The sequence below is a fragment of the Hypanus sabinus genome, chromosome 3 (genome assembly GCF_030144855.1).
Source record: "Hypanus sabinus isolate sHypSab1 chromosome 3, sHypSab1.hap1, whole genome shotgun sequence".
NCBI classification, from domain to species: domain Eukaryota; kingdom Metazoa; phylum Chordata; class Chondrichthyes; order Myliobatiformes; family Dasyatidae; genus Hypanus; species Hypanus sabinus.
In genome coordinates, this window is record NC_082708.1 from 94,576,829 (window position 1) to 94,597,280 (window position 20,452).

The 20,452-nt window shown below is 41.8% G+C and overlaps 1 protein-coding gene across 2 annotated transcripts in view; it reads left to right on the forward strand.

Moving 5' to 3' along the window:
- LOC132391519 (uncharacterized) overlaps positions 1-20,452 on the forward strand; it is a 237,636-nt gene that overhangs the window by 59,887 nt on the left and 157,297 nt on the right. For both annotated transcript variants that reach the window (XM_059964806.1, XM_059964807.1), the window contains one exon: positions 2,296-2,395. In XM_059964806.1, the coding sequence (XP_059820789.1) occupies positions 2,296-2,395 (100 nt within the window). The remainder of the gene's footprint in view (positions 1-2,295; positions 2,396-20,452) is intronic.

Here is a 20,452-nt window from a genome sequence, read left to right on the forward strand (position 1 = left end):
AGAATTTAGGAAGATGAAGAATGAAACGGCTTAAAGGCACTGACCTTTCCTTTACAAAACTGTACTCAATCCTTTCTGCTATTCACAGGGATTAACACGAGCACAGTCAACGAATTCCTTCTGAATGAGGATCAAACAAGGTCGAACCTGTTTCACCATCGAAATCGACTTTCCTCGATCTTTTAACTCCCGAACTCCGATCTTCACTCTCCGCTAATTCTCAACTAGCAGTATTATAAAGAAACTGCTGGCAATGACCTTTTAAACTTTAGGCGTTAAATAAAACTCCATCTTTCAACCACACTGCATCATAATATTAAATCACGCAGTGGCATGAAGTCAACATGGCAAATCCGGCCATGAACTGCCCCTCCTCACAGGGAGGGGTCCTCCTTTTATACCCTGTGTTTAAAAAAAGACACCTGTCACATGACTTCTACTGGCGGGAAAATGACGTCACTCCACCATCACAAGACCATTACCTCAAGTCCAGTATAGCTTCAATACCTGTCACGTGACAAGTACACCACTGTCATGTGTCATGGGTACGTAACATGTGTCTTATGGTCCTGTGGTCTTATGGCCATACGAATCAGTGAAAAAACACAACAATAAGACACTCAACCAGTGTGCAAAAGACAAAAAACTGTGCAAATATAAAAAGAAAGAAATAATAGTAATAAATAAATATTCAGAACCTGAGATTGAAGAGTCCTTGAAAGTGAGTCCACAGTTTCTGGGAACATTTCAATGATGGGGTAAGTGAAGTTATCCCATTTAGTTCAAGAATAGATGGCTGAGGGGTAATAACTGTTTCTGAATTTGCTATTGTGAGTCTTGGGGCTTCTTGATGACAGCTGTGAGAAGAGAGCATCTGCTGGGTAGTGGATGTTGCTTTCCTGCAACAACTCTCTATTTAGGTGTGCTCAGTGGTAGAGAGGACTTTACCCATGATGAACTGAGCCGTATCCACTTTTTATAGGATTTTCCACGTAAAAGCATTTGTTTTTCCATACCAGGCTGTGATGCAGCCAGTGAATATACTCTCCACCGCACATTTATATAAGTTTGTCAGGTTTAGATGTCATACTGAATCTTTGCAAACTCTGAAGGAAATAGAGGTGCTACTGTGCGTTCTTCATAATTACACTTACATGCAGGGCCCAGGACAGGTCCTCTGAAATAATAGCACCAAGGAATTTAAAGTTGCTGACCCTCTTACCTCTGATCTCTCAATGAGGACTGGCCCATGGACCTCTGGTTTCCTTCTCCTGAAGCCAATAATCAGCTCCTTGGTCATGCTAACATTGAGGAAGAAGTTGTTGTTATGGCACCACTCAGTCAGATTTTTAATCTCTCTCCTATATGCTGATTCAACACCACCTTTGATATGATTTGATGTACTTGTTATTTAGCAATAAAGAAATCGCAGTTATTTCCAGTGCCCTTCAATTGCTCTCTTTGTTATTTAGATTTTAGAATTTAGAACTGGGGAATAAATACAATTCTTAGCTATGATTTTGAATAATTATTATCCTGTGCCATTGGTATAATACAAGATATTTGATGTTTTCACTTGTGATTTTGTGAACTTTTAATTTATGCCAACACTGCCAAATATCCTGCTTTAAAAATTGAAGACTGAAAAACCTGCGGATGCTGGAAGAATTCTGCAGGTCAGGGAGGAAATGGGCGTGACCACATTCCAGGTTGAAATCCTGCATCAAGACTGGGAGAAAATAGGAAGGTTGACTAGTATAGTAGCAATAGATAGAGCACTGGTATCCCACCTGTTTCCATTTGCCCAGTTGTTCCCTCCCTATCAGACTCCACCAGTGTCTGTCCCACTGTGCTTTGTACTAGCAATTCTTCTTGTTCCTTCTCAGTCCTCATTCATGGACTTAACCCTAAAACATTGTTTTATAACTTTTTCCTCTACAAATACTGCTTGACCTCTTTTGTTCCCCCAGTATCTGTTTTTAAAAGATTCAATTTTTTTGAAGGTGAATGCACTTTAAATAACAGTAACCCTGTTTCATATGTTAATCCATTCTTGTGCAATTTGCAAATTCAGTTTTACTTCTTTTCTCCATTTACAAAGAAGGCATTGTAACTGAGAAAGCTAGAGCATCAGAAATTAAAAGACCAAATTTTATGCACATTTTATCAGTTAGTAAATGTTATATAAATGTAAGATAAATCATATGTAAACTGTATTGAGGCCACTAATTTTATCCACCTCTTCTTACCAGTATTTGAGACACCAAATAATGATCACTTACATTATTTATATAGTGCCCAACCAATCGGCAGAGCTCTGGATCTTGGAGCTGATGTGGTGGTGACTGGCAGATGTGTCGACAGTGCCCTCGTTCTGGGACCTCTAATTCATTCTGTAAGAAACTCTCTACATGAGCATAATTCAAGCTTTCCTGTTGTCATGTATTTTTAAAAATCATATTTGAAGAAAGTGGGGACAAAAAAGACATTTGTACTTGTTTAAATTAATTATTTTTCCTAATAAATGTAAAATGTCAGTTTTAGCATTACTTATTTTAATTTTAAAGGTGCAGTATAGTGCCAGGCCCTTCCATGCCCGATCAGCTGGCACTACCCAATTACATCCATGTGACCAATTAACCTACTAACTCACATGTCCCTGGAATGTGGGAGGAAGCCCATGCTATCATGGGGAGAATGTACACAACTCCTTACAGACAATGGTGGAATTGAACCTGGGTCACAGACTGCATGTGCAGTCTGCACGTGAAATATAACTGCACAAAGGCAAAAGTCGAACAAGTATGAAAATGATCTGATTTCATAATCTTGATTATGTAGTAGATGTTATTCGGGATGCTGAGGATAACTGTTTTACAACATTTGCCCTATGGTACTGTAGATGAATAAGTACTGATGATGTGGTGATTTGTGCAATACTGTAGTGGCATGGATACTGAAAACTGTGTTTGTTTTTGGTGGATAGAAGTAAATTGCTAGTCCAGCAAAATCTCTAATTCAGATCTAAATGTTTGAATCAATGTTATGTTTTAAGCTCTGATGAAACATTGATAATGAGTTTGTATCCAATTCTAGAGATATCTAAAACTATAGGGAATATATACAGGGTGAAGAATAAGAGTTTTGAGGTAATCTCAGGAAGAGTTTTTTTGTTTCACTGGTGGTTGAAATCTGATGCAGATGGGTACAGTATTTAAAAACACCATGGCTTAGTAGACTATGGATCAAGTGGTGGTAAATAGGGAATTGAAGGCGATGGTGGGCTGAAGGACCAGCTCCTGGGCTGAATCTCTGATCCATGACCATTTGTCACAGCAAGGAGATTTGAGAGACTAAGATGCAAACCCAAAGAAATGCTATTCCAAACTCAAGGTGTTGTATTTCAGTTTAATATTTTACTGATATTTACATGGAATATTGTGATGTGTGGCCTGCTCATGTACCTCTTATCTGAAAATCAGTAACTTGTGACTTTAATTCCACATTTTGTAATTTGAGTGTACAAATCTAAGCAATACTGTGGATGCTGCATTGTTGGAGATGCCCTCACATAGATAATACATATATCCTCATTCCCATCTGGCTTCTTCTCTGACACAATTTGAAGAAGATGCTCTGAAGGGGCAGCAGAGTGGTGCAGCTTGCTTAACAACTCCAGTCACCTTGGTTCCATTCAGACATTCAGTTCCGTCTGTATTTGTACTCTATGTATGCCACTGCATGTATTTTTGAGAAAAGAATGGGATAAGCTAAATACAGTTAGCTTACAATAGTCTACAATTAGCTTACAATTAGTCTAAATACAGTTGAAGTCAGAAGTTTACATACACCTTAGCCAAGTACATTTAAACTCAGTTTTTCACAATTCCTGACATTTAATCCAAGAAAATATTCCCTATCTTAGGTCATTTGGGATCACTATTTTAATAATGTGAGATGTCAGAATAATAGTAGAGAGAATGATTTATTTCAGCTTTTATTTCTTTCATCACTTTCCCAGTGGGTCAGAAGTTTACATACGCTTTTGTTAGTATTTGGTAGCATTGCCTTTAAGTTGTTTAACTTGTGTCAAACGTTGGGTAGCCTTCCACAAGCTTCTCACAGTAAGTTGCTGGAATTTTGTCCCATTCCTCCAGCCAAAACTGGAGTAACTGAGTCAAGTTTGTAGCCGCCTGGCTCGCACACACTTTTTCACATAGACTCAAACCTCACGGAGGTGGGACATTCAGCTCACCCATTCTTGCCATTGATCAAGTGCCTAGCCCTTTTCCAGCACTAGGCCCATTGTCTTCTATGCCTTGGATAAAGTGAAAAAAGCCTGCTTGCATTCACTCTATCTATACCCACCATAATTTTGTATACCTCTATCAAATCTCCTTTCGTTCTTCTACGCTCCAGGGAATAAAGTCCTCACCTATTCAACCTTTCTCTGTAACTCAGTTTCTCAAGTCCCGGCAACATCTTTGTAAATCTTCTCTGCACGCTTTCAAACTTATTAATTTCCTTCCTGTAATTCGGTGACCAAAACTGCACACAGTTCAGCCTCACCAATGTCTTATACAATCTCACCATAACATTCCAACTCTTATACTCAATAAACAACACACACAAAATGCTGGTGGAACACAGCAGGCCAGGAGGCATCTATAGGGAGAAGCGCTGTCGACATTTCGGGCCAAGACCCTTCGTCAGGACTAACCGAGAGGAAAGATAGTAAGAGATTTGAAAGTAGTGGGGGGAGGGGGAAATGCGAAATGATAGGAGAAGACTGGAGGGGGTGGGATGAAGCTAAGAGCTGGAAAGGTGATTGGCGAAAGTGATACAGAGCTGGAGAAGGGAAAGGATCATGGGATGGGAGGCTTCGGAAGAAAGAAAGGGGGATGGAGAGAAGCACCAGAGGGAGATGGAGTACAGGCAACCAACTAAATATGTCAGGGATGGGGTAAGAAGGGGAGGAGGGGCATTAACTGAAGTTAGAGAAGTCAATGTTCATGCCATCAGGTTGGAGGCTACCCAGCTGGTATATAAGGTGTTGTTCCTCCAACCTGAGTTTGGATTCATTTTGACAGTAGAGGAGGCCATGCATAGACATATCAGAATGGGAATGGGACGTGGAATTAAAATGTGTGGCCACTGGGAAATCCTGCTTTTTCTGGCAGACTGAGCGTAGGTGTTCAGCGAAACAGTCTCCCAGTCTGCGTCGGGTCTCACCAATATATAAAAGGCCACACCGGGAGCACCGGACGCAGTATACTACACCAGCCAACTCACAGGTGAAGTGTCACCTCACCTGGAAGGACTGTCTGGGGCCCTGAATGGCAGTGAGGGAGGAAGTGTAAGGGCAGGTATAGCACTTGTTCTGTTTACAAGGATAAGTGCCAGGAGGGAGATCGGTGGGAAGGGATGGGGGGGACAAGTGGACAAGGGAGTCACGTAGGGAGCGATCCCTGTGAAAAGCAGAAAGGAAGGGAGGGAAAAATGTGCTTGGTAGTGGGATCCCGTTGGAGGTGGTGGAAGTTACGGAGAATTATACGTTGGACCTGGAGGCTGGTGGGGTGGTACCTACCACCCCACCAGCCTCCAGGTCATACTTATTTCCCCCCCCCGCCTCTTTCTGAGACTCTCCCTAATAAGTCCCTGTCTATCTAAATACTTTTAGATCCTATCTCTTAGTATTCCTTCCAATAATTTACGTACTACCGACGTCAAACTGACCAGCCTGTAATTTCACGGATTATTTTTAGAGCCTTTTGTAAAAAAAAATGGAACAACATGAGCTATCCTCCAATCCTCCAGCACCTCACCCGTAGATACTGACATTTTAAATACATCTGCCAGGGCCCCTGCAATTTCAACACTAGTCTCCAAGGTCTGAGGGAATACCCTTTCATATCCTTGGGATTTATCTACTCTGATTTGCCTCAAGATAGCAAGCACCTCCTCCTCTTCAATCTGTACAGGTTCCATGACCTCACTACTTGTTTGCCTTATTTCCATTGACTCCATGCCAGTTCCTTAGTAAATACAGATGCAAAAAAAACATTTAAGATCTCCTCCATTTCTTTTGGTTCCATACATAGCCAACCACTCTGATCTTCAAGAGGACCAACTTTATTCCTTACTATCCTTTTGCTCTTAATAAAGCTGTAGAAGCTCTTTAGATTATCTTTCACCATGACTGCCAAAGCTACTTCATGTCTTTTAGCCCTCCTGATTTCTTTCTTAAGTATTTTTTTGCACTTTTTATACTCCTCAAGTACCTTATTTGCTCCCTGTTTCCTATACATGTCATACATCTCTCTTCTTCTTTATCAGAGTTCCAGTATCCCTAGAGAACCAAGGTTCCTTATTCTTATTCACTTTGCCTTTAATCCTGACAGGAACATACAAACTCTGCACTCTCAAAATTTCTCCTTTGAAGGCCTCCCACTTACCAACGATATCCTTACCAGAGAACAACCTGTCCCAATCCACGCTTTTTAGATCCTTTCTCATTTCTTCAAATTTGTCCTTTTTCCAGTTTAGAACCTCAACCCGAGGACCGGATCTATCTTTATCCATGATCAAGTCGAAACTAATGGTGTTATGATCACTGGACCAGATGTGTTCCCCTACACACACTTCCGTCACCTGCCCTAACTTGTTTCCTAATAGATCTATTAATTGATTTGGAAAACTTTCCTGAACATATTTTACAAACTCTAACCTGTCTAGACACTTAACAGTAAGGGAGTTCCAATCAATATGTGGACAATTAAAATCTCCTACTATCACAACTTTGTCTCCTGCAGTTGTCTGTTATCTCTCTGCAGATTTGCTCCTCCAATTCTCGCTATTGGGTAGTCTATAATACAACCCCATTAATGTGGTCATACCATATAACCATATAACAACTACAGCACGGAAACAGGCCATCTCGGCTCTTCTAGTCCATGCCGAACGCTTACTCTCACCTAGTCCCACTGATCTGCACTCAGCCCATAACCCTCCATTCCTTTACTGTCCATATACCTATCCAATTTTACTTTAAATGACAATATCAAATCTACCCCTACGACTTCTACTGGAAGTTAGTTCTATACAGCTACCACTCTCTGAGTAAAGAAATTCTCCCTCGTGTTACCCCTAAACTTTTGCCCCCTAACTCTCAACTCGTATCCTCTTGTTTGAATCTCCCCGGCTCTCAATGGAAAAAGCCTATCCACGTCAACTCTATCTATCCCCCTCACAATTTTAAATATCTCTATCAACCTTCAACCCCCTCAACCCCCCTCAACCTTCTACACTCCAACAAATACAGACCTAACTTGTTCAACCTTTCTCTGTAACTTAGGTGCTGAAACCCAGGTAACATTCTAGTAAATCTTCTCTGTACTTTATTTTGTTGACATCTTTTCTATAATTCAGTGACCAGAACTGTACACAATACTCCAAATTTGGCCTTGCCAATGCCTTATAAAATTTTAACATTACATCCCAACTCCTGTACTCAATGCTCTGATTTGTAAAGGCCAGCATACCAAAAGCTTTCTTCGCCACCCTACCCACATGAGATTCCACCTTCAGGGAACTATGCACCATTATTCCTAGATCACTCTGTTCTTCTGCATTCTTCAATGCCCTACCATTTACCATGTATGTCCTATTTTGATTATTCCTACCAAAATGTAGCACCTCACACTTATCAGCATTAAACTCCATCTGCCATCTTTCAGCCCACTCTTCTAATTGGCCTAAATCTCTCTGCAAGCTTTGAAAAACTACTTCATTATCCACAATGCCACCTATCTTTGTATCATCTGCATACTTACTAATCCAATTTACCACCCCATCATCCAGATCATTAATGTATATGCAAACAAGGATTGGAGAATGGCTAATGTTATCCCACTTTTTAAGAAAGGAAGGAGGGAGAAAACAGAGAACTATCGACCTGTCAGCCCAACATCAGTAGTGGGAAAGATGCTAGAATCCATTATTAAAGATGAAATAGTGGCATATCTAGATAACAGTGATAGGATTGGGCTGAGCCAGCATGGATTTACCAAGGGTAAATCATGCTTGACTAATCTATTGGAGTTTTTCGAGGATGTAACCAGGAAGTTAAACAAGGGAGATCCAGTGGATGTAGTGTACCTCGATTTTCAGAAGGCATTTGATAAGGTCCCACATAGGAGATTGGTGGGTAAAATCAAGGCTCATGGCATTGGGGGGAAGACATTGACATGGATAGAAAACTGGTTGGCGGATAGAAAGCAAAGGGTAGCGGTGAATGGGTGTTTCTCGGAATGGCAGGTTGTGACTAGTGGGGTGCCACAGGGCTTGGTATTGGGACCACAGCTGTTTACGACTTACGTCAACGATTTAGATGAAGGCATTGAAAATAACATCAGCAAGTTTGCTGATGATACTAAACTGGGTGGCAGTGTGCCATGTGATGAGGATGTTAGGAGAATTCAGGGTGACTTGGATAGGCTGGGTGAGTGGGCAGATACTTGGCAGATGAAGTTTAATGTGAATAAGTGTGAGGTTATCCACTCTGGGAGTAAGAACAGGAAGGCAGATTATTATCTGACCGGTGTAAAGTTAGGTAAGGGAGAAATACAAAGAGATCTAGGAGTCCTTGTTCATCAGTCACTGAAGGTGAATGAGCAAGTGCAGCAGGAAGTGAAGAAGGCTAATGGAATGTTGGCCTTTATTACAAAGGGAATTGAGTACAAGAGCAAGGAAATCCTTTTGCATTTGTACAGGGCCCTGGTGAGACCACACCTGGAGTATTCTGTACAGTTTTGGTCTCCAGGGTTAAGGAAGGACACCCTGGCTGTAGAGGAAGTGCAGCGTAGATTCACAAGGTTAATTCCTGGGATGTCCAGACTGTCTTACGCAGAGAGGTTAGAGATACTGGCCTTGTACACGCTAGAATTAAGGAGATTGAGAGGGGATCTGATTGCAACATATAAGATTATTAAGGGATTGGACAAGATAGAGGCAGGAAATATGTTCCAGATGCTGGGAGAGTCCAGTACCAGAGGGCATGGTTTGAGAATAAGGGGTAGGTAATTTAGGACAGAGTTAAGGAAAAACTTCCTCTCCCAGAGAGTTGTGGGGGTCTGGAATGCACTGCCTCGGAAGGCAGTGGAGGCCAATTCTCTGGATGCTTTCAAGAAGGAGCTAGATAGGTATCTTATGGATAGGGGAATCAAGGGATATGGGGACAAGGCAGGAACTGGGTATTGATAGTAGATGATCAGCCATGATCTTAAAATGGCAGTGCAGGCTCGAAGGGCCAAATGGTCTACTTCTGCACCTATTGTCTATAACAACATTGGACCCAGTACAGATCTCTGAGGCACACCACTAGTCACCAACCCGACAAACAGTTATCCTCCACTACTCTCTGGCATCTCCACTGTTGAATCCATTTTACTACTTCAATATTAGTACCTAACGATTGAACCGTCCTAACTAACCTTCCATGTGGAACCTTGTCAAAGGCCTTGTCAAATACCTTTCCTGTTTCTCAGCTCCACCCATATGCCCTTGATAGATAAGCCCTTTAATCTGTTCTGCCTGAGCACTGCTGTAACATTTTCCCTGACTAGCAATGCCATCGCCCAAACTTCATCCCTCTGCCTCTATCACGTCTGCAACATTGGAACCCTGGAAGATTAAGCTGCCAGTCTTTCAAGTTTTACTAATGGCTGTAATGTCATAATTCCATGTGTCAATCCATACCCTCAGCTCGACAGCCTTCCCCACGATACTCCTCGCATTGAAATAGGCACACCTCATAAGATTATTACCACCACACACAACACTTCTATTTGTGATTTTGCATGAAACTTTAACATTTATTTTCACCCCCGCTCCACTATCTACTCTAGCACTCCGGTTCCCATTACCCTGCAAATCTAGTTTACACTCCCCCCCGCATTGCACTAACAAACCTCCCAGCAATGATATTGGTCCCCCTGTAGTTCTGGTGTAACCTGTCTCTCTTGTACAGGTCCCACCTGCCCCAGAAGAGGTCCCAATGATTCTGAAATCTGAAACACTGCCCCCTACACCAGTTCCTCAGCCACGAGCTCATCATCCAGAGCATCCTATTCTTACCCTCACTGGCTCGTATAAAACAAAGGATAAAATAAAGTATAAAACAAAAGTATAAAATTATGAAATTCTTCTTCCCCTGGTAACCATAAAGCCAAGAAAGAAAAAAAAAGGCAGCATGATCATCAACTCCCAAATCACCCCTCCCCACACAAGGAAAAAGAAACAAAATGGAACAGGCACATCCACCCTTCCCCCACACAAAAAAATCGAGAGAAATCGGGTGAAAAATATATAAAAACTATAAAGCTGGAAAAACAAAGTCTGTAGTTCAAGTCCATATCCAAAATGCAGAAAACCTGGCTAACATTCTCCAGGGACAGCGGCAGGCTCTCCCCTCTCCACGGCAGAGCATTCAGAAGGCTGGCAGCCAGTGCTGACCTTCTGCATTCACCTCGTTGTCTCAATTTCCCTGTCGCTTTAATCGGTGCACAATGGGAGCTTTAATTGGTGAAATGGAGTCCAGCATCAGCTTGCGCCGTCCCGCAGCCTGCTCGTTATGAGGCTTGCATGTGCTGCATCTGTCTCCCAGAATCTCTCAGAGACTGCACAGCACTGAAGCACCCAAATGATCTCAAAATGTCTGCATTCACCTCCAAGTTTCAGTATCCCTTGTCACTTTAATGGGTGAACCATGAAAACTTCAATTGGCAGAATGGAGTTGAACATTGGCTCGCAACCTTCTAGCCACAATGTTCCTGCACGCTGCCTCTGCCTCCTGGAATCCCCTCAGAGACAGCAGAGCACTGGAACACCTAAATGATCACCAAGCAGCAAATCGCAGGCTCCAACAGTTCCAGGATCACATTGAAAAACAAATGTAAAGGACGTAAAAGAAGTTAAATATATGTTTTAATGATCTATCCAGATGTTGACTAAAGGAATGTTGTAGGCAGGTGTTATGCACAGATTGTGGTCTTCTGGTTGGGAAGATGAGCATCCAGTTGCAGAGGGAGGTACAGAGGTCCAGGTTCTGTAGCTTTTCAATCAATACTGTAGGAATGATGGTGTTAAACACTGAGCTATAGTAGAAGAAATGGTGTCCTTACATGGGTATTTGTATTGTCCAGGTGATCCAAGGCTGCATGAAGATCTATTGAGATCGTGTCTGCGGTAGACCTATTGTGGCAATAGAGAAATTGCAATGGGTCCAGGTCCTTATTGAGGCAGAAGTTAATTCTAGCTATGACCAGTCTCTCAAAGCATTTCGTCACCATAGATGTGAGTGCCACTGGACGATAGTCATTAAGGCAGCTCTCACTGCTCTTCTTAGGCACTGGTATAATTGTTGTCATTGTGAAGCAGGTTAGAACTTCCAGCTGCAGCAGTGAAGATTGAAAATGTCTTTGAATACCCCCACTAGTTGGGTAGCACAAGTTTTCAGAGCCTTACCAGGTACTCTCATCGATGCTAGCTGCTGGTTTATTCTCCCTTTCAAAGTGAGGATAAAATTCATTGAGCTCGTCAGGTAGTGAAGCATCACTACCATTCATGATGTTGGGTTTCACTTTGTAAGAAGTAATGACCTACAAACCCTGCCGGAGTTGTCGTGCCTGCAACATCACCTCCAACCTTGCTCAGAATTATTTTTTAGCTCTTGAAATAGCCCTCCGCAAGTCTTATTTTCTTGTACAGACCTGGATCACCAGACTTAAACACCACAGATCTAGCCCCCAGCAGACTATGAACCTCCTGGTTCACTTACAGCTTTTGGTTTGGAAATGTACAGTAAGTTTCCCTAGGCACACACTCATCCACACAGGTTTTATTGAAGAAAATGACAACTATGGCATACTCATCCAGACTCGGAGATGACTTTAAATACAGTCCAGTCCACTGATTCAAAGCAGACCTTTAAACTCTCCTGTGCCTCCTTCGACCATACCTTCTTGGTCCTCACTACTGGTGCTGCAGTCTTCAGTCTCAGGGAGTAGAAGTACAGTCAGGTGATTAGACTTTCCAGAGTTAGGGGGGTGTGGAATAGCACAGTGAGAACTCTTGATTTTAGTGTAAAAGTGGTCCATTGTGTTGTTTCCTTTGGTATTACAAGTGATTTGTTGATAATAATTAGTTAGGGACTTTTTCAAACTGGCCTGATTAAAATCACCCAAAATGATGGGAAGACATGCCTGTTGACTCCATCGCTCAGACCATCTAGAGCCTGTTTTATACTGGCCTGAGGTGGAATGTACACCACTACCAAGATGATGGCTGAAATCTCCTATTGCAGGTAAAATGGCTGGCATTTGATCGCCAGGTGTTCCACGTCTGATGAACAAGAGCGGGACAGCACTGCCACATTTGTACACCACAAGAAATTGATCATGGAAACATTTGCCACCACCTCTGCTTTTGAGAGACTCGACAGACCTATCTTGGTGGTGTATAGTGAACCCATTTATTCGAATCGCTGCATCCAGAACGGAAGAAGTTAACTTAGATTCTTTGAAACAAAGGACACAAGCAATCCTAGTGTCCCCCTGATATAGCATCCTAGCTCTGAGATCTGCAATTTTATTTACTGGAGGCGACGTTTTCCAGCGAGGTAGTCTGTATTGGGAGTTGAAAACCATTTTTGGTTTAGTGCCATTAGCCTAGCACAGCAACCACGCTTTCATTGACGTCTTAAAGTGGTAGTGTGCTGACCACAGTCCAGTCTATTTCCGTTAGTTTTAAGCAGTGATAGATTGTTTAATCACATGAAAATGTCATTACTAAAACAAGCCTGGTTCCCACCCAATTCAGACATGGACAGATGGCCTCCAGTACTTGGCCTGAATTTAAAGACTTGCTTTGGCCCTACACATGGCCATCAAATGACCTTCAGACAATCGACCTAGAGACTTTGATATTTGGGCCTCGACTGCCAGACTGGCCAAATTTACTTTTTGAGCTGCGGACTTCTTCGCCAAGTTCTGGAATTTGACTCTGGATTTGCCCTTTGGGCTTTGCTGACCTCTGGGTATTGTCCTCAGGGCTCTTCGATCACTATTTGGCCTTTGGACTTACAGACTTGCACAGACCTCTGACCCCAATTATGTTCATTACTCCCGCCCTTATGAAGGGAGGATGCTGCGAGATGATAGGTGGAAAAGTAAAAGGCTGAAAACCCCTAAGAAACAATTTCTCTTTGGAGAGGAGTACGGACCATCAGAGAAAGAGAAAGAGGAGGGACTCTAGAGGGAGGTGATGGGAAGGTGAAGAGAAGAGAAAGGGGTAAGGAGGGAGCTAGAAAGAGGAATATAAAAAGAGAGGCTGGGAGGTGCTGAAATTATCAAAGCTAGACAAATTGATGTTATGCCATTAGGTTGGCTATGCAGACAGAAAATGAGTTGTTGTAAGAGTGGAAAAGTCACTGAGTCCCAATGGCTTGCACCCAAGCGTTTTAAATGAAGCAGTTGTAGAGATGGTGGAGCCATTTGTTGAAGTTCTTCAAACTTCACCAAGTTCTGGGAAGGTACCAGTAATCTGAAAACTCCAAATATGATTTAATTGCTCAAGAAGAGAGGAAGATAAAAAGTGGGTAACTATAAACCTGTTAGCTTTATATCTGCAGCAAAAATAATTGTTGGAGAAATTTAGCAAGTGAAACAGCTTCTGTAGGGAAAAGCATTGTATATGTTTCAGCTGCATTGGGATAGAGTGGACAGGGAAGTTGGTCAGTACTAAGAGGGGTGGGGGAGGGTTAAGGCAGCGGTTGCAGTGATAATTAGACTGAGGAGGGGTGAAGGATGATAGGCAGAAAGCACCTAGTGGGATAGGATTATATTCGGGAGGTGGACATAGGTGGGTGATAGTTGGGAAAAGAAAGCAAGTGGAGGTAGGTCAGAGGCATGCTGCATTAATATAGAAACAAATCTGCTCAACCTGCTGAGTTCTTTGAGCTGTTTGGTTTTTGTTCCCAGTTCCAGCGTTTGTAGTCTCTTGAAGCAACATTTTAACATCTGCGACTGACAAGATGTTGGAGGTCAAGGACAAAGTAGCTAGTTATTTAAAGAAGCTTAATGTGGGTAATATGTCAACGTAAATTTATGCAAGAAATTTGCAGGAGTTCTATGTGATGTAACAAGTAGATTTGATTGGAGGAACCTGAAGCTATAGTGCGTCTGGGTTTTCAAAAGGCATTTGTAAAGTGCCACATAATAAGCTTGGTTCACAAGATGGGACCTCAAGCATTAGGAATGTGTGTCAACCTGGACTGAAGGTTAGTTATTGCACTGAAGACATTGAAATGTCTTTTTTTTAGGCTGGAAGGACAAGTTCTTGCTGAAAAGTCTTGATGTTTATCAATCATATCCCAAATTTCCTATCTGTCTAAAAGCTCTTAAAGTCCACTCAGCAATAGCCTGTTTCCACTACTACCCTGGTAACCTATTTCAGGGACCTACTACACTCTGCATTAATAAAAAAATATGGCCTTTACACTGTCTTTAAACTCCTCCGCCCCCCCCCCCCCCCCAAACTTTAAAACATGTCTACTGGTGGAAATAGTTCAGAAAATGTATAGCTGTTCTGGTGTTTCACACTTCTACCTTGGCAAAAAGATTCATTCCATCTACCCTATTTTATGCTTCTTGTAACTTTAAGAATCTCCCATCGGCCTCCGATACTTCGGAGAGAACAACTAAGTTGTTCAACCTTTCCTTATAACTCATACCTTCTAATCCAGACAACATTTTTGCAAACCTCCTCTGAGCACTCTTGACAGTATCCATAATCAGAATTGCATGCAGTGTTCCAAGTGTGGTCTGACTGAAGTTTCATATAGCTGCAGCACGTCTTCCTTAACCTTTCTGCTCAACACTGAGTAATGAAGGCAAGCATGCCATAGGCCTCCTTCCCACCTTGTCCACTTGCAAAGCCAGTTTCAGTGAATTTCAGACTATTTGGCCCATCGAGTCTGTTCCACCATTCAATCATGGCTGATCCTTCCCCCACCCGGCCCCACTCCCCAGCCTTCTCCCTGTAATCTTTGAGGCTGTGTCCAGTCAAAAACCTATCAAGCTCTGCCTTAAATACACCCAATGATCTGGCCTCCACAGCTGCCTGTGGTAATAAATTCCACAAATTAACCACCCTCTGGCTGCAAAAATTTCTCTGTATCTCTGTTTTAAATGGATGTCCCTCTATCCAGAGGCTGTCCCCTCTTATCCTAGACTCCCCACCCATGGGAAACATTTTTTCCACATCTACCCTATGTAGGCTTTTCAACATTCAAAATGTTTCAAAGAAATTCCCTCTCATCCTTCTAAATTCCAGCAAGTACAGACCCAAAGCTATCAAACGTTCCTCATATGATAACCCTTTCATTCCTGGAATCATTCTTGTGAGCCTCCTCTGAACCCTCTCCAATGCCAACACATCTTTTCTTAGATGAGGAGCCCAAAATTGTTCACAGTACTCAAGGTGATGTTTCACCAGTGCCTTAAAGCTTCAGCATAACATTCCTGCTCTTGCATTCAAGACCTCTTGAAATGAATGCTAACATTGCATTTGCCTTCCTCACCACTGACTCAACCTGCAAATTAACCTGCACAAAGACGCCCAGGTCCCTTTGCATCTTAGAGTTTTGGATTTTCTGCTCTCCCCATTCAGAAAATAGTCTGTACATTTATTTCTTCTACCAACGTGCATGACTATGCACTTTCCAACACTGTATTTCATTTACACCATAGTTCCATCCAGGTTCGACAAGAAGCTCAGAGACCTCAGGCTTGACCCTGCCTTGTGCAGCTGGATCCACGACTTCCTGTCAGATCACCGGCAGGTGGTAAGAGTGGGCTCCCTCACCTCCACCCCTCTGACTCTCAACACAAGAGCCCCTCAGGGCTGTGTACTATGTCCCCTCCTTTACATCCTGTATACCCATGACTGTCACCACTCACAGCTGTAATCTGCTAATTAAATTTGCCTACAATGCTACATTGATTGGTCTAATCTCAAACAATAACGAGGTGGCCTACAGGGAAGAAATCATCTCTCTGACACAGTTGTGTCAAGAAAACAACCTCTCCCTCAATGTCACAAAAACAAAGGAGCTGGTTGTGAATTACAGGAGGAAAGGAGACGGGCTAACCCCTATTGACATCAATGGATCTGGGGTTGAGAGGGTAAACAGCTTTAAGTTCCTTGGCATTCACAACACCCTTACATGATCAGTATATACCAGCTGTGTGGTGAAAAAGGCACCTCAGATGGTTGATATGGGTACTTTCTACAGGGACACAATTGAGAGCATCCTGACTGGCTGTACCACTGCCTGGTATGGGAACTGTACCTCCCTTAATCGCAGGATTCTGCAGAGAGTTGTGCGGACAGCCCGGCACATCTGTAGTTGTGTATTTCCCAATGTTCAGGACATATACAATGATGGGTGTGAAAAAAAGGTCCTGAAGGATCATTGGGGACCCGAGTCACCTCAACCACAGCTGCTACCATCTGGAAAACGGTACCACAGCATAAAAGCCAGGACCAACAGGCTCTGGGACAGCTCCTTCCTCCAGGCCATCAGACTGATTAACTCACGCTAATTTGAATGTATTTCTATGTTACATTGACTGTTCTATTTACTATAAATTAATATGTTTGCACATCTAGGCAGAGACGCAATGTAAAGATTTTACTCCATGTTTGTGAAGGATGTCAGGAATAAAGGCAGTTCAATTCATATTCTCCTAATTAGTTTTATGTTCTTCTGCAGCCTACCTATTTCCTCAACACCACATGCCTCTTCACCAGTCTCTGTATCAACTGCAACAAAGATGGCAACAAAGCCATCTATTCCATCATCTAAATTATTGATATGAAGCATAAAAACAAGCGATCGCAACACTGACCCTTGTAGAACACCACTAGTCACTAGCAGCCAACCAGAAAAGGATCTTTTTATTCCCACTCACTGCCTCTTACCAATCAGCCAATGCTCTAACCATGTTAGTAACTTTCCTGTAATACCGTGGGCTGTTAACCTGTTAAGCAGCCTCATGTGTGGCACCTTGTCAAAGGCTTTCTGAAAGTCCAAATATATATCATCTAATGCACCTCCTCTATCTATCCTATTTGTAATCTCCTCAAAGAATTCCAACAGGTTCATCAGACAAGATTTTCACTTAAGGAAACCATGCAGACTTTGTCCTATCTTGTCCTGTGTCACCAAGTACTCCATAATCTCATCCTTAACAATTAACTCCAACATCTTCACAACCAATGAGGTCAGATGAACTGGTCTATAATTTCTTTTCTACTGCCTTCCTCGTTCCTTAAAGAGTGGAGTAACATTTACAATTTTCCAGTCCTTTGGTCTATAATTTCTTTTCTACTGCCTTCCTCGTTCCTTAAAGAGTGGAGTAACATTTACAATTTTCCAGTCCTTTGGCACCATGCTAGGGCCCAATAATTTTTGAAAGATCATTACTAATACCTCCACAATCTCTAGGACTACCTCTTTCAGAACCCTAGGGTTCAGTTCATCTGGTCCAGGTGACTTATTTACCATTAGGTCCTTAAAGAAATTATTTATTGGTATTAGAGATAGTTTATAATAAATTCACTAAGCTAATTCCTGGGGTGAAAGGGTTGGCCAATTATCAGCCACTGGAGAAAATAATTTCAAAGAATGAATTTTCATTTCAAGGTGCTGCAGACGAGGCTGCATAACATAATAAAGCCCATGGTATTATAGGAAAGATACTACAAAGATAGAGATTGTCTGATTGACAGGAGGCAAAGAGTGATTGCCTGTTGGTGACTAGTTGGTGCACTCCAGGAGTCTGTATTGGGACTACTGGTACTTCTTTTTACTTTTTATGTAAATAATTTGGATGGTGGAATTAATGACTTTGTGGATAACATTAAGATGGGTGGAGGAGCAGGGAGGCTGTAGAGAGACTTGGACAGATAAGGACAATGGGCAAAGAGGTGGCAGATGGAATTAAGTGTTAGGAAGTTTTGGTCTTGCACTTTGGTAAAAGAAATAAAAGATTAGACTATTTTCTAAATGGGGAGAAAATTCAAAAATCAGAAGTGCAAAGGGACTTGGGAGTCATTATGTAGGACTCCCTGAAGGTTAACGTGCAGGTTGAGTTGGTAGAAAGAAAGTCAAATGTAATGTTGACATTCATTTCAAAAGGGCTAGAAAATAAAAGCAAGGATGTAATGATGAGACTTTATAAGGCACTGGTGAGGCCCCACTTGGAGTATTGTGAGCAGCTGTGAGCCCTTTCTATAGGAAAGGATGTGCTAACATTGGAGAGGGTTCAGAGGAAGTTTATGAGAATGATTCCAGGAATGAAAGGTTTATCATATGAGAAGTGATTAATGGCTCTGGGCCTCTACTCACTGGAGTTTAGAAGAATGAAGGGGGGAGTTCATTGGAACCTCTGGAATGTTGAAAGGCCTAGACAGAGTGGATGTGGAGGATGTTTCCTATGATTGGTGAATCTAAGACCAGAGGACTCAGCCTAAGAATAGAGGGAACCAACTTACTCCATTTGCCCACTCTTGTGACTATCAGAGTATACTGATCTCTGACCATGCCCCAATTACTCTCTCTCTGAATTTGCCTGGTCTCCCTCAGAGGAATAAACACTGGCGGTTTGATTCAACTTTACTGTCGGATGATGATTTTTTAAAATTTATTAAGGATCAGATAACCTTTTATTTTAACACTAATACATCACCTGAAGTGCCATCCCAGATTGTCTGGGATGCCATGAAAGCATATCTGAGGGGGCAAATAATCTCTTACACAGCAAATCTCAACAGAAGATCCCGTGCAGATCGATTAGACCTCATTAACCAGATTAAAGAATTGGATCAAATTGGACCAAACTAAGAACCCTGAATTATACAAGAAGCGTGTTGAACTCCAAACTAAATTTAACCTTCTGTCCACTCAACCTGTCGAACGCCAACTTCTCGAAAGCAAGAGTCACTTTTACATTCATGGGGATAAGTCTGGTAAATTCCTAGCCAATCAGCTGAGGCGTTCCAAAGCCAAACAACATATTACAAAGATCTGGAAGGAGAATGGAGACTTTACATCGGATCATTTAGAAAATAATGACACATTTAAAAATTTTTATTTTCGGCTTTATTCCTCTGAATCTCTGAATGACAATATCTCTGTTGATCAATTTTTACGGAATCTGAATATCCCTTCACTTTCATCTGATTTCAAAGCCAAACTCAATGCGCCTATGTCATTAGAAGAAATATCTACTGCAATTTCTGCACTGTCCTCAGGGAAATCTCCTGGACCTGATGGGTTCCCTGTAGAATTTTATAAATCATTCTCTTCTCTTCTTTCTCCTCAGTTACTTTCAGTATTATCTGACTCGTTTAATTATGGCAAATTGCCACCCTCTTTCAGTGAGGCATCTATTATTCTTCTTTTAAAAAAGGGCAAAGACCCAACAGAGTGTTACTCATATAGGCCGATCTCTCTGCTCAATGTTGACGTAAAGATCTTAGCTAAAGTTTTGGCTCATAGATTAGAAACCGTCATTCCCTCCTTTATCTCTGATGACCAAACAGGCTTTATTAAAAAACGTTTCCCTTTTTTTAACATTCGGCGTTTATTTAATATCTTATACTCACCTACAACTGGGATTCCTGAATGTGTTATTTCCCTCGATGCGGAGAAAGCATTTGATCGTATAGAGTGGAACTACCTTTTTGCAGTTTTAGAAAAATTTGACCTTGGCCAAAGTTTCATCTCTTGAATCCAATTGCTGTACCTGTGTCCTACTGCCTCTGTTTTAACAATTTTCAGAAATCCCAAGTATTTAATCTCAAACGTGGCACCCGCCAGGGATGCCCCTTAAGTCCCTTTCTCTTTGATTTGGCTATGGAACCTCTGGCGATAGCATTTCGAAACTGCCCTGAATTGACTGGGATTTGGAGAGGGGATGTTGAGCATAAAGTTTCTCTCTGTGCTGATGACTTATTACTCTTTCTCTCAAATCTGTCTACATCCTTACCTCTAATGTTTTCACTTCTTGACCAGTTTAGCCAGATCTCTGGCTATAAACTTAATTTACATAAGAGTGAACTTCTCCCAATTAATAAAGAAGCACAAGAACTAACATTTCATGATCTCCCTTTTAAAGTAGTCCATAATCAATTTACTTATCTTGGAATTACAGTCACAAGGAAGTTTAAAGATCTCTTTTGTGAAAACTTTGCCAACCTTTCATATGCTATAAAACAGAGTCTGGTACAATGGTCACCTCTATCTATGTCTTTGGTAGGTCGTATTAATGTTGTTAAAATGTATGTTCTCCCCAAATTTTTATACCTATTTCAATCTATCCCAATTTTT